This window comes from Barbatula barbatula, assembly GCF_947034865.1.
Source record: "Barbatula barbatula genome assembly, chromosome: 12".
NCBI lineage: Eukaryota > Metazoa > Chordata > Actinopteri > Cypriniformes > Nemacheilidae > Barbatula > Barbatula barbatula.
In genome coordinates this window covers 2,342,398-2,358,532 of record NC_136775.1, presented here as the reverse complement: position 1 = coordinate 2,358,532, position 16,135 = coordinate 2,342,398, and the positions used below count along the sequence as shown (strand labels likewise).

General features: G+C 37.8%; 1 protein-coding gene across 1 annotated transcript in view; it reads right to left on the bottom strand.

The window, feature by feature from the left end:
• Positions 1 to 447: 447 nt before the first annotated feature.
• Positions 448 to 16,135, bottom strand: part of eif3ha (eukaryotic translation initiation factor 3, subunit H, a) — a 45,745-nt gene continuing 30,057 nt past the window's right edge. The window contains exons 4-8 of the mRNA XM_079470436.1: positions 13,766 to 13,865; positions 11,613 to 11,762; positions 8,712 to 8,832; positions 1,954 to 2,086; positions 448 to 710 (exon numbers count right to left, since the gene is read on the bottom strand). Coding sequence (XP_079326562.1) covers positions 613 to 710; positions 1,954 to 2,086; positions 8,712 to 8,832; positions 11,613 to 11,762; positions 13,766 to 13,865 — 602 coding nt within the window. The 3' untranslated portion in view covers positions 448 to 612. The remainder of the gene's footprint in view (positions 711 to 1,953; positions 2,087 to 8,711; positions 8,833 to 11,612; positions 11,763 to 13,765; positions 13,866 to 16,135) is intronic.

Genomic DNA, 16,135 nt, shown 5'->3' with positions numbered 1-16,135 from the left:
CTGTGAAAGCATCACCGACGACTCTATGCAGAGGTTATAACAAAAGGTTCATCTGCGTTTCCCTGAGGAAGAACCAGCGTTTGCAAGGAGGCAAAAGACTTAAGTTTTAAGAACGGCAGTGTTCGAAGTAAACACCGAGTCAAAGCCACTTTGCTGTTGTTATGACAATCAAAACTAGACAGAACAGACTTATGTCTGAAATTATCTTTAAAACTAAATTTGAATGGATGATTTTATAACATAATTTGAGAAACAATAATCCCTGAACGCTGGAGAATATCAATAGAGTTGCCGACTTGTAAGCACCATAATTCAGAAACTTGAAGGTAATTACCGGTCTTGTCTGAGCCCTGAAAATCTCCATCATCTCACAGCGGGACTCTGGCAGATGTGCAGTAACTCACGGAATGACAAAAACCAAGAAAAGAAATTCAAAAACCAGACGGCAACGAGAGATGTGTCCGCTTTTATTGGCCTCGTACAAGTACAAATGGCAAAAAACAGTACATGATTCTCCCCAAAGCTCATCATGAATATACTTTTGCTCTTCAGAGATGAAAAGGCAGATGGTTTCCTCGCTTCGTCTCGTCTCTGTCTTGGCACTCTCTCTCTTTAGCTGTTGTGGCCCTGCAGGGCCTCTGCCATGAATAGTTTGCCAAGGTTCTGAGAGGTGAACTCCTTAATGTGCTGACAGTAGTTGTTGATTTGTCCTTGTGAAGAGAAAAAAGAACAGAAATGATATATAAAAAAGACTAAGTGATATTGTTCATTTATTTGGAGTGACTGTCTGAACAGAGGCGTAAATAACGATGACCTGGTCAGATGCAACCCTATAGGGTATTTTCTTTATATTGTATATTGTAAAGTTGTATTTTAGATGTATATATAATCTGTATTTTTATCTATATTCTGTGTTTGTATCATTTGTAGGCAACGTGGGTCTGAGAGTAACAATTTAAATCTTCTATAAATGTGCAGAATTGACAAAAAAGCAGACTTTGAAGACAGACACACTGGTGTGACGAGTGTTTGGTGTTCGTTTCATTCTATAGTTGAACTATAATGATTATGTAAACTGCGTAAAGCTGCAATTTCATAATTTTATTTTGTGGTTTAAAAAAGGCACAAAAATGACTTATCGAGTAGATACACAAGTCATTTTTATAACCTTACCACAATTTACAACAGTAAGCTTATAATGAAGATTTATTATTCGAGCTGCCGGGCAGATTTAAGAGGAAATGTCAGTTTGACATCCTTTGACCACATTATGATCAGAACAGAATGTAACCTGCAATTATATGTTTCAAACAGAGATGGCGACAGAGAGTCATAACTTGTGGATTGCATCTTTAAGTGTTGAAATTGTTGAAGTATATACAGTATACTATAATACATAGAATTTGGTGTAAATGAATGATGTAATGCGATTTAGAATGACAACTATTGCAATTGTAACTGCGCTGTTAAAAAATGTACACAAAGTGTATATTTAAAATAAATGACACGTATATTAATTACATAAATATATAACAGAATATATCTCATAGTGTACATTATTATATAATACAAATAATAATGATGTAATAAGAATACAGCACATTATAAAAATTTAAAATCTCAGATGTTTTACAGTAAACAAAAAGAAATAAACAGATGCAAGCTTTTGCTGAGGTGATGTATTAAGATATGCCGTAGTGAATCACGGTCTACAGAGATGCTGGCTGTCAGATAACAGGCAGCGGGTTTAACAGATTCCATCTGAATCACTTCTGAGCAAAAGGACAGCGTGACGATTTAAGGCCGGCGCTTCAAGCTCATTCTCATTTCAACCGCCCCATTCATCGCCGAATTGATCAATTCGGCAGTAAATGGCTGATAGCTTGCAGAATGTCAGAGGAAAATCTAAATGCTTAACCGGGCCACAACGTTGGCCGGTGTCCCCACGAGTACCTGAGATGAGAAGCGTGTCCATGCGTGAGGGAGCAGGTGGAGGTTTAAACATCTTGACGATGTCTTCTTCTGGAAGCGGAGGCTCTCCACGACTCTGACGCTGAGCATTCTCCTGCTGTCTCCTCTGGAGATACTAGAAATAAACAGAAGATGAGAAAAAGATGAGCCGAGGTGGAAAAGCAACAGCTCTTTTTATGGAGGAACCTGGAACAGTTGCAACAAGACAAAAAGGTTTCCAAAAGGGGCGAGACGGAGACAGAACCAGAGACTAATGGAATAAATAAAAGCCAAGCAGTTGCCGAGTTCTGTGTCATTCTGGGGCAATTCGGACAGTCTGTGAGAATACAGAGCATCAGAATGAGTCAGGGTCACTGCATGAAGGAAAAAACAAGTTAGAAACTTGGGTTGAGCAGAATGAAGATATATAAAAGCCAACGATAACTACATGTCAACCCACGATCAGCCAGGACTACAAAACCCAACAGTGCTCAACAATTATAATAAATAAAATAATCTCACATTGTGGTTATCCATCAAGTTCCACATAAATATAATAAAGGAAAAATAATTTGACAGGTGCATCCCAAAAATGAGGATTCAATTCATTAAATATAACGTAGTGGTGTCCACCCTACAACGACCGAGGTCTTTTATTTACAATTATTATTAAAAATGTCGATTTTTCCCTCACATTTGCTATTTTCAAGCATTATGTGAATCTGCAGGATCGATTAAAGCCAATATAGTATATCTCCAGACACCCCTTTTGTCAACTATATAAACCATTTTCTGTTGAATTTCATGACTACAGCATAGCACGTACTGTATCTTGACTTTATATCACATCCCTACAGTTTGTAGGAGACATTATAACAGTCATTCCTTCAAGCTTCGGGCGGTCTGAAGACACATTTGAAACCGAAATCGAGCCCAACATTTTCCACTTTTCAAGCTTGACCATCATTTTTTTCCACAATGTCGTAGATCAACTTTTAATATACGCTACACTCACAGTAAAAAAAGGAGGAGAAATTCACATCATATTTTAGTTGTTGCGACTTATATCACCGGTGAGGATACTGGCCATTTTTGTGGAAATTAGGCATATGATTTAGGAACGCAAACTGCCAACACAGCGGCAGTTCTCTTTGATATTAAATGGTGATTGATGCGGGTCATTTGGTTTATATGGTGCACCCGGGAACCGACGCGCTCGCTGCCGTGTGGAGGCAGGGGTGGGGAGGATATGATCGATGACAAGAGTAATTACAGATTTCAGCGTGCTTGATATAGGAGTTGTTGTGGCGAACTGATCGTGACCGAGCCGCTGCAGTCTGGTAGCGTTTCAAGGCACCTTTTAGATTTGTTGCTGAGCCTCAAACTTCCTTCCAAAGAGAAAGTGCATGAACACAGACGTCCCGCTAGAAGTAACGTTCTTCTTACTGCAAATTGCCCTGGAGGAAAGTTTTATTGCTGAGAGATTTGACACGGATCTCAATCGTGTTACATTTAAGTATCAAATTAGTTTCTCCTGAAAGAAACAAATCGTTTCAATTTATGAAATTTATGGAGGTGTAAAATAAATGTAGATTGTTGAGGTAAAAGAATCCGTAAAATACACGAGGTCAGATGACGCTCACCCGCCGTCCTGCTTGCGATCGGCTCTCTTCAGACCTCGTGCTTACAAGCAGCAAAGCAAAAAATCTGAAAATGTCAAGTGCATTTGGGCCCATTTTTCGGTTTTCAGAATTGGATAAAAATATGAATGTGAAGTGGGGGCGGTGCTGTAAATTACACGACCCGTCTGAACTCTAAATAACATCTATTGACCGCTGGGAGAAATGGCAGCCATTTATGGTGAGCATTAAAATCTGACTACGCAATACATCTTCATGCCCCACCATACAGGTCTTAATATACAGAATTAAATATTACACACAAAATGTTAAAGATGGATTATCTCATTTGATTTGCAACAATGGGAGGAACCAAAAATTTTATTAAATATCTCACCAAGGTTGTCACGATTTAGTCTATTCCATGTTATTACACAAAAAGAGGATCATGACAAAAACTAAATTAAAATGTAAAACTGGACGTTTGGACTGGAAAACATTCGAGGTAATTCTTCAAATAAACGGATTTCTCTGAAAATCAAGAAATCTCACGCTGACAGTCTCGTGTAATCTATCTGTCAATACATTACCCAGCAACACCGGCTCTTCTTTACACTGTTTGATTTCATGCGGCTCATTATATGAAATCAAAGTTACAGTGATTCACAATCACTTAATTTATTTAAGTTCATTTATTAGATTCAAGCTTTAGAGAAACAACATTTTAGTGCAGAGTGACGAAAAGAAAAAACCACAGCGGGTAAAATAAGTATTGAACACGTCACCATTTTTTTGCGAAATGTATTTCTTATTGTAAACATTTTCAACACGAGTCGATAACAACCCAAGTAATCCATACATACAGTTATTTCTGGAATGAAATGGAATAGAAAGGAAAAAGATTTGATAGAAAACAAGACTATTATAAAATAGTACAAAACAATCAAGATGAATATAATGAATATACAATAAAATGTAATATAGATTTATTTTTATTATAAGTTAAATACTAAATAAATTTCTTATATTATATCCAAACACGGATCAGCAGTTAACTTTGTGCCAGTGCATACGTCCGATGAAACAGTCTATAGAATACAAAGTATATTATTAATGTTGCAATTATTAACATCAGTTAAAAAAAATGTTCTCATGTCATACTCTCTATTCCCACTCTTTGCTGCGTTTACCTTCAAAAGTATCGATCACAAAAATCAGATAACGTTGGGAAGCCGCTCTGTTGTCATCAAGCATGTAATTGGATATTTCAGTCGCTCTAAATGACGAATCGGGCTGAAATGGCTTTGCTGCATGCGGGACGTGCGCTTTAAAAAGCCAATTCAGACGGGGCGACGCTACGAGAGCTCAATAGCCAGGACAGTACACACAGAGAGAGGGAGATAGTGAAGATATATACCAAAATAGTGAAGATTCACTAACAAAATAGTGAAGATATATACCAAAGCGTAAAATGTGAACCAAAAATTCAAAACCTACTTAATAAATTCCTAGATACGCAATTTCCACACAATAACGAAGGCGTAAACTTAGCAGTAGAGGGAATTAACAAAATATTTACAATATCTGCAACACTAGCCAACCTAAAATCAACAAATACGAAAACAAAAAAGAGACCTGCCAATGAGAAATGGTTCGACAATGAGTGTAAAAACCTTAGAAAAGAAGTACGAATTCTGTCAAATCAGAAACACAGAGATGCGGATAATTTAAACACACGCCAACTCTACCATGAAAAACTTAAAGAATATAAAGACACCCTAAGGACAAAAAAGAAACAAGATAAAAACAAAATCAGCTAAGAGCAATTGAACAATCTCTAGAAACTAACCGCTTCTGGGAACATTGGAACGCACTTAATAAATCTCACCATGAAGAACTACCCATTCAGAACAGAGATGTGTGGATAAACCACTTCTCTAACCTCTTTAGTAATATAACCAACAACCACGAACAAACTACCCTTGAAGACAAACTAAGCACCCTAGAATCAACTATTAAAGATTACCAAAACCCTTTAGATTACCAAATTACACTAGAGGAACTATGCGATAATATATGCAAACTTAAATCCAGAAAAGCAAGCGGAATTGATGGCATTCTTAATGAGATGATTAAAAACACGGACCAAAAATTGCCATCCTCAAACTGTTAAACACCATCCTTAATACAGGTATATTCCCCAGCATCTGGAGCCGAGGTCTTATTACCCCAATCCATAAAAGCGGAGACAAATTCGACCCAAATAACTACCGCGGAATATGCGTAAACAGCAACTTAGGTAAACTCTTCTGTAACATCCTAAACAGCCGACTCTCCAACTTTCTAAATGACAGAAACATTCTGAGAAAATGCCAAATCGGTTTCCAACCAAAATACCGCACATCAGATCATATTTATACCCTTCATACTCTAATCGACCAAGAAATTAACCAAAATAAAGGAAAACTCTTCTCATGCTTTGTTGACTTTAAAAAAGCTTTTGACTCAATCTGGCATGAGGGGCTTTTCTTTCAGCTTATTCAATGCGGCATTGGAGGAAAAACCTACGACATCATCAAATCAATGTACACGGATAACAAATTTGCAGTTAAAATAGGCAACAAGCACACAGACTTCCTCTCCCAGAGTCGTGGAGTAAGACAGGGCTGTAGTCTGAGTCCTACTCTATTTAACATCTACATTAATGAATTAGCTCGAGCTTTAGAACAGTCACCAGCACCCGGTCCCATCCTACTAGACACTGAAGTGAAATGCCTTCTGTTTGCAGATGATCTGGTGCTGCTGTCACCCACAAAAGAGGGTCTACAGCAACATCTAGACATCCCGCACACCTTCTGTCAAACATGGGCGCTATCAGTGAACCTTAAAAAGACCAAAGTTATGATATTCCAGACAAGGCATAGTCGACAAAATCAACATCACAACTTTAAACACAACAACGTGCCTTTAGAGCAAACCCAGAACTACACATATCTCGGTATAAACATCAGTAACACCGGAAACTTAAACAAGGCAGTGAACGACCTGAGAGACAAGGCACGAAGAGCTCTTTACGCTATCAAAAGGAATATAAAAATCCACATCCCAGCTGGAATTTGGCTTAAAATAATCCAATCCGTTATAGAACCAATAGCACTTTATGGATGTGAGGTTTGGGGTCCCCTCACCAACCAAGAGTTCACCAAATGGGACAAACACCCAAGTGAGACCCTGCAAACAGAAATGTGTAAAAACATTCTACGGGTACAAACAACGCCTGCAGAGCAGAATTAGGACTATAACCTCTAATAATTAAAATACAAAAAAGAGCGATTAAATTCTATAACCACCTGAAGAACAGCGATACAGAATCACTCCATCACAAAACCTTACGTCATCAGGAGCTGAACCCAGAGAAAAGTTGTCTCATCCAACTGATCTCAGAACTAACTCTAAAACCCCAAACGTGTCCAACTGAACCCCAAACTCCAGCCAGAATTAACCAAATGATAAAAACACAAAAAGAAAAATATCTCAAACACTGGACAGAAGCAACAGCTCAGCAAAGTAAACTTGAATGCTATCGGTCATTAAACAGAGAATATAAAGCGGCAGAATACCTCAAAAGCGTATCAGACCCTAAACTAAGAAAAGTGTTGACCATGTACAGACTCAGTGAACACAAGCTCACTGTGGAGACGGGCCGACACAGACAGACATGGACCACAAAGACTTCAAGCAGTTTCAACAACAGGACAAGATCTCATACATACTGGGAGAAAAGCCCATCAGCTCAAACCTGGCGGCCAGATACGTCAAGTCCTGTCACGACAGAAGAGCAACAACCAGCACAACACACACACACAAACAACACAGACACAACACAGACACAACACAGACACAACACAGACACAACACAGACACAACACAGACACAACACAGACACAACACAGACACAACACAGACACAACACAGACACAACACAGACACAACACAGACACAACACAGACACAACACAGACACAACACAGACACAACACAGACACAACACAGACACAACACAGACACAACACAGACACAACACAAAACACTGACACAAAACACTGACACAAAACACTGACACAAAACACTGACACAAAACACTGACACAAAACACAGACACAACACAGACACAACACTGACACAACACTGACACAACACTGACACAACACACACAAACTGACACTTATGACAGGATCCTGTCACTTTCACTAAGAACTTTTGTCAATACTTCGCACTTTTATGTCTGTATTGATGTGTACATATTGTTTCTTATATAGGATACTCTTATTTTATTTCAAACAGAATTACTAACATGTGTCTGAATAGTTGTATACAAAATAGTAACAATTTAATTATTAAAACATGCATGTGACGTCTGCACTGTTTTACATAGTCACGATGGCTTCATGATTTCATGAAATCTTATTTCAAATCATAAAACAACAGCTTAAATAGATATGTGAGAGGAAATCGATCGCATCATGCTGTCAATCCTCATCATAGCGTAGGGACAAACAGTTCAAACTAGAAACACAGCTCAGTGGTAAGAACATTGCGTTAATGCAAGGTTGTGTGTTGGATCCCAGGGGATTGCAGATACCTATGTTAAATGTATAGGATAATGCAATGTAAGTCACTTTGGATAAAAGCGTCTGCCAAATGCCTAAATGTAAATCATGTTATATGCTTATATTGAGCAGTTATGAGCAGAACACTATCGCCTTTTGTTCGCGAGTGTATTTAATATAACGTAACGCAAACTTTCAATTGCTACAAATGTTACAGTCATCTGCTATTCAGCCGCGCGCTCCCATTGCGACATGAACGGAATGTGTACCGTTACCGCTCATGTGTGAGACACACGCGAACATCCAAACGCATCTGTTTAATTTATATAGAAAAATGATGATACAGTAGTGCCGCGGCACTGCAACATTGAAAAGGAACCACACTGAAACGTGTCACTGCGCCATGTTCCACACATTAAGCTACATACACCGGTACTGCGTTATATAAAAAAATACATATAATAACAAAAATACACCTTATATACACATATACCGCTCAACACTAAGAGACAGAATGAGAAAAGCAAATATACCTGCTGCTTCTGCTGTGTTTGCTTGCTGTTGTTGCGGCAGTATGTATTGAATTTTCCAATGTCTTGGGTCATGTCGTCCACGCGGTCCATGAGGAGCTGGAGGCTCTTTTCCAGGTGGTTACTATGGCAACGGATAGACAGATAGAGAGTTTAGTCAAGCAAAGTTTGCGTGATGAACGTTCGACTGCACACCAAAGCGTAATTGCTCCTCAATTAAAAAACATGATTGGAGTTAATAAGAGAGACTATCTGATCTTCATTTCTAACTAGCATGTGGCGAATTTTGAGGGCCACCAAATATCAAAAAGTTTTAATGACTTCTGGACATATCGGCCGTGTACCAAAGTAATGAGCAGTTAATGTAGGCTGCGTTTAAAGCACGTATTTTAGATGCAAAGGCTGCTTGAACAGGTGGATGCTATAATTCAAAAACACAACATGCATATTTTATGGTGACGCCAATCCCAGAATGCACTGCGGGAGGTAAAAGCTATCCATTAAATACTTAATTGAACACAATTCATCCAACGCCGGAGAAACAGATGAACAAAACTGCATCGCTTTAAAATCGTGTTTGCATTAACTACTATTAACAAAGTTGAATGAATTTGGAAAAACATACAAATGAACGTTCATATTAGCTGATGCTTATAAATGAAATCTTATAGAAAAACGCACGACATTTTCAATAGTCTGGCCTAGCGGACCGCTGTAAAGAAACGCCCGACATCCTCCCACTAAAAAGACACCACGACGTTCATCTCCACTCGTTTTCGGAGTGACACATCTGCGCTACAGACCTATTGGTATTTGCAAGAAGGTAAAGGGCATCTCTGTACACAGGGAGATGGAAATTACACTTTGAATACATTATCATTATCCGTTCACTGATGGGAGTGCTGAATGATTTCACCAGCAGGCCCTATTAAACACACCAACTCCAGGGATGCTCGGAATTACAAATGAAAGACTGACTCAAAATGGCAAAGATTGTGCTGACTCACAAAAGCATCAAGTATAAAGAGCACAACACCTGCTCACATCCCAAGTATTTAGTCTTTCAATTAGACTGATTCCAAAGAGCGGCCCGACCAGCTGCGTCTGCGGGAGGTGCGCAAACAGATGGAAAAATTTAATTCTCACGTAAGAGATGATGTACTGTAATGAAGAACATACACTTTAATGTTCTTTTGTAAACAAAAAACGTGAGTGATGTACCAGGTTAACACTAGGGCTGCGAGAAAACATGATGATATTCAACATATACGCTATTTGAGGGATAAACAAATAAATGAATCCGTTTTGAAAATGAACAGTTGAAACTAATTCACATAATTAAGACGTTATTAAAACGTTGTTTTAACGTTGTGAGATGAAAATGCAACAATTGGCAGTCACTGGGAACTCTTTGAACCAAAAAAAGCGTTTCACGTGCCTCATGCAACGTACACCGTTTCACAACGTTCAACAAAATTCAATACTGTAATGTAAACCTACTTTATCATTTACAACACAAATCTCCCTCCCTGTTCAGTCATCCAGATCATTTATTGACACTAAGCCACGAAAATAAATACTACTAGCACATATTTACATTTAACCTATTCAATATTCAGTGCCGTGGCATAACCTGATGAATGATGCCAGCACATGGCAAAAGCACAGAGGTCATTCACATACATGTCTTAAAGGTACAGATTTCTTTAATCCGCAGAACACAAAAATAGATATTCAGAGAAATGTGGTTTTGTGTCCATACAATGGAAGTCTGTGAGTTTGAATGTTGTTTGGTAACCAATGTTCTTCAAATGAGTATATTTTTTAATGTACTGCAGACGGATGTCATTTCCGGTTTGAAATGACATAAGGGTGAATAAATGATTTATAAATACATTTTTTAATGTGAACTATCCACTTAAATTCTAAGAATGAGAAAGACTATGAACACTGTATGTTTGACGATGTTTCTCTCTGCTAGAAACCTTGACTAACAAAAGAACACTTCCCAATACTTTTCATTAAACACATTACAGCGTCTTTCGAGCTACGGGTTATATTAATAGGAAAAAGAACACTTAATTCCGGCTATAATGAAGTCCATTTCTGGGAAAAGATTTCCTGTTCTCCTGGAAACCCTCATCTCAATCTGTAATAACATTCGGTGGAATCTAAGTGGATTAGTCAAATTAATTTATATGGAGAATATTTGCATAGGAATAAAATGTTCAGCTTCATTTAAACTCCTTACGGACTGACCCTCCTAAAACTTGAGTTCGGCAAGTTTTTTCTGGTCTGAGAAAAGACAGCGGGTGAGAAAACACCAAGCGCAAATAATTTAAACTAGTCGCATAACCGTGCATAGTAAGATAACAAAATCAATTTTGGAAAGTAAAGAAGAAACACTTTGCATATCTTATCTTATGTTGTTTACTTTGAAACGGCAATAAAACCCTTACAATATGTCATTTTCTCATGTTCAGCCTGTGTCATTTTAACAGATTTGCATATTTCGTGAATTTTATGACACCTTTTAGTGCGCCAAAGTCAAGCCTAAATTCTCAAGCGAATCCAGTTAAGAACCACAGATTTGTACTGGGGCCAGAGGGTATACATGCAAATCTGAGATATGAAATTAAAAAAAAAAGTGTTAAATAAATTCAACCGAGCAACAGATCGGAAGAAATGCTAAAAACAAAATCACTGCATTAAGAAGAGTTCGCTTTTTCAAGCCCGGTTATAAGGGTCTGGATTAAACTGTGCCGTAAGGGCATGTCAGCGTGTTCCGCGGTCAACTTCATGTGCGAATCCGACTTACAAAAGACACGGATTGACAAGCTGAACCAGCAAATGATTAAACTTTGCCCCACGCCACCTCCGGCCGAGGTCGGGACCCGCACTGACCTGCTAGACAGACTGAGCAGCTCGTGTTTGTCGGCCACCGTACTCTTCTCCTGAAGATCCCACATGAGCACGTTTATGAGATGGGAGTTCTTGATGGTGATGGGGACCTCCTCGAACATGTGCTCGAATCCAACGGCGGCCTTCTTCAACCTGTCGAAAGCAGAGAAGATACGAGCGAAATGTATTTTAGTCGTCTGAACGGAGTAGATGGAGCTGCAACGTTCAAGAAAATAACTTGATGATTTGTATCTTTGATAAATAAAGGAAGAGTTCACCTAAATATGAACATTCTCCCATGATTTACTCCCCCTCGTGTCATCCGTCGAACACGAATGAAGATTTATAAAAAATCTATCACTTTTATATACATGATAAGATCCAAAAATGCTGAATCTCCCAAAAACACATTCACAAATCATGAACGTAATTCAAATGAGGCTAAATAAATGTTTTCTGAAAGCTATATTTAACCATTTGAGCTCATTTCGCAAAACCGAAACCAAACAAACACATTCGAGTGCTAAATTCTGATATAAACGCATGTCATTTCACGGTTTGCACATCTTGCATTGAATATGATGACAACAAGAAATGTGAGAATCAAAAAAACACATACATACATATCGACAAGTCGTATTAATTGCAACAATAATTGCAATAATTGAATTTAGTGCTCTTACGGCTTTTTATTTTTAGTATTAATCCCTTTCTCTAACAAGCATATAAGATTTAACTTCAGAAGACATTTATTAACCCACTGGAGTCATTCGGATTACTTTTATGATGGATGAGCTACAGCATTGTGTGACCTATATACAGTACATAAAGTGATGAATACCTTTATAAAAGCAAAAATCTTCATTTGTTTGAGACTGAAGGAAGAAAGTCATATTTATCTGAGATGGCATGAGGATAGAAAAGAAGATTTTACATTTTTGGGAACAGAAAATGATTTCTTTAATCTATTGGAACGAAAAGTGCTCATAAAATCTCATTCTTCGGGCCCTTATGCTGAAAATGAAAACAACACCAACAGGCCTTTGAAATGATCAATTCAGTACAAATCCACGCAGCAATCCACAAGTTCAATATATTCTATTCTATTGCTTCTAAATGCATCATTTTATTTATGCAATTTGCATTGCATATGACCTGGATACGGTCAAATAGAGTCACAGCATTTCAACTGATATTCTGTTTATATCCATCATGCGATCTGTATTCATCTTTGCAGACCACCGTCCCACTCCCCCTCAGTTAACAACACAAATACAGGTTCATTTTCATAATCAATAATCTTTCCATTGCATGAAATGCTGTGGAATGATAAACACTCCGTCAGCCGGGGCGCTGACATCTGACAAGGTCGAAACAGGTCACAGAAACACCTTTAATGTATCCGAGAAGTCTACGCAACCATTTCTAGAGCACTTCCGTCTCCGAGAGAGAAAGACGGCTTTCTAACGGCCGCTGGAATTTGTACTTGTGATCTCTCCAACATCCCAGCTTTGCTAATATTTATTTTATCAGCTTTTATGTGTAGTCCACATTCTGAGTGTTTGAATAACTGCAATAGATATTAACATTTAGAAAAGTCATATACACGTAGGTCATCGGCCCAAACATCAAAGCGCTAAATTGAAATATGACCATTTAAATTATATTGGTTCTTTAATGTCTCGCTGTCAAATGACATTAGCGAGAACCAAAGAAACGTATTGTTACGTCACACGGTTAACATTTATCTCTCTCATGGTTGGTTTAGGTTTTCACTTCTGAAGACGGGTATCAACCATCTCGAGTCATTTAAATGCATTTAATGATGTATTTGCTTTCTTGCTTCAACAAGTTAGCGCCTATAAAAAGTGACTTAACCTTAGTTTATTTCTACCTAAAGAAAGGACATTTGGGAGTAAATTATGAAATCATTTTTCAGTTTTTGATAAACCGTTCCTTAAAGCATTTATAGTTCTGCAAGAATTTAGCACGATAAATACCGGCAGTAAACAGCAGGTCGAGGAGGACATCATACTGTGACTTGCACGACTATTCCAACAATAACTGCGTTTTGAATTAAAACAATCATGACCTATTCTTTTAATCAAAACCCTTCAACAAAAAACACATTTATAATGTCATAGATGTGATCGTACCCCTCTGGTGAGAAATCCTTCTCCTTACAGATCTCCATTAGTTTGGGGGTTAACCTGTAAGCCTTCAGACACAGAGAACCTTGCGCCGTCTTTATGGGATCTGCAGAAGGAAAAACAAACCGCCATTAACATGCTTATGTGCATACAACTAAAAATGATCAGTAAATCTTAAATATAAGTAGGTATTAAAACATTCGTTTAACTATATACTAGAATATACATTTACTTTTAAGACATAATTACAATGTCTACAATAATGTCTAATCGCAGCCTAAACACCCCAAATATGTAAATATTGGATATATTTCATGACCACGGCACATTTTTTAAGTTCTACAGCTACTAAACCTCTACAATAGATACGCATATTAATGAAGTCCTGACAAGTATTTCACATTTGAAGGTTCGATTGTAAAACGAACAATAAGTTAAAGGACAATAACCGAAAGGTCATCGAGTTAAAACGCCCATGCAAGACATTTATATGACTGTCCCGGATAACCAATCTGATGGGTGAGATGCAGGAGGTCACGCGCACAAGCCTTTATCCGCTCTTTATAAAAAAATCATGAACCGCAGGTGCCGTCAGGATTCATAATCACGCCCCGACTCACAAAACCTCACAGTTGCTCGGAGTAAGCGAGTTGTATGGAATTAATGTGCTTGTCAGTGGGTTGTCAAAAAGGCTTTAGAAGTGCTCACACGCGTCTTATCAGGCCTGCCACTCACATCCACCCTGCAGAGGCGTGCCGTTTTCTTCTGAAACGGTTCTCTTTCGCAAGAAGCTACGAACATCTGTGGTCACGGGTGGCCATTCTCTGACCGATCGGCACGGTCTGGATGAAATAAATAGGGGCCGATAACATATAGGATTGGGATTTAAAGGGCTAAGGGAATACTGTGCAATGTGTTCTGTTCCATCACGTGTCCCACAATGCATTATGATATCTGTTCTGGTGAAAATAACCAGAAAATAATAAAACACCATTCAATTCTAAATAATGATATGAATTTGTTAGTAAAAACAGAAATGTATATACACATGTATACATATACACTACATACATCTACATAAAATAATATATGTATATCCTTTGAAGTACATCTCAAGCGAGTCTCTTCAAAATGTACAATAAAATACATAAAAATGTACAATATACGGTATAAAGACTATGCTATATATCATAAACATTTAATATCACATATATCATGTAATAGATGAATACTTAGGATGCAGCGCTAGAAGTTAACTGCACACATAAAAAACATCAGTATACTTCAGTAAATAGTGCAGTATGCTATATTATAGTGATGAGTACTACACTTTAATGTATAATGCTGTAATACTGTAGTGTACTTCAATGTTTACTGGACTTCACTATCGATATTTATTACAATGTTTGATTCTGATTGGCCAGTTGTAACATTTGCAGGTTCGTTATTCCCAGATAACAACCTCCCAAAACTAATAACACACGGTCACCCGGATATAGCGAATCATCTTGTACATTTTTTTTAATTAAATATATGTTTTTTAATAACATATGACAATTTTATTTACAAATGATAAAACAAAATTGCCCGTTCGTGTCATTTGAACGTAATTTCCTACCTTAAAAATAAAAGTAAACGGCTTTTCCTCGCGCAAGTTTTGAATTCGGTAAAAATGAGCCACTAAAATATTTCTAATTCACATTTCATGTCCAGTTTTATTCTCATGTGGCAAGTAGCCGTGTAATACGCAGGATAATGCACAGGCAGCCGGCTGTTATTGTGAATAAGCCCCTTATTACATGGCTCGTTGGAATGCTTGATTCTGATTGGCCAGTTGCAATATTTGCAGGTTCCCAGATAACAACCTCTCAAAACACAGTAACCCAGATGCAGCAAATCATTATGACAGGTTTCCTTGACAAATATGTTATTTAAAGACCTATTTAAATAACATATGACCTTATGTTTACAAATGATTCAACCAAGTTTGCCTGTTCATGGCATTTGAACGTCATTTCTTACCTTAAACATTTAAGTAAACGGCTTTTCCTCGCAGAAGGTCCGAAATTCAGTAAAAATGAGCTACTAAAATATTTCTAATTCACATTTCACGTCCAGTTTTTTTCTCATAAAAAGCGAGATAATGTACAAACAGCCGGCTGTTATCGAGAAATAAGCCCCTTCGCTGTGATACAAGACCCTCCACTTTGGGGGGTCTTGTATCATGCCTAAACGTAAATGCAAACACAACAGTCTTATTATAACACATGTAACATCACGTGCACATATAAGTACACTTTGAAGTTGAGCAGGGAAGTGTACTTTACACACATTTCTTCTATTAAAACAATCTTTCATTTGCCAGAGGTGATTGAC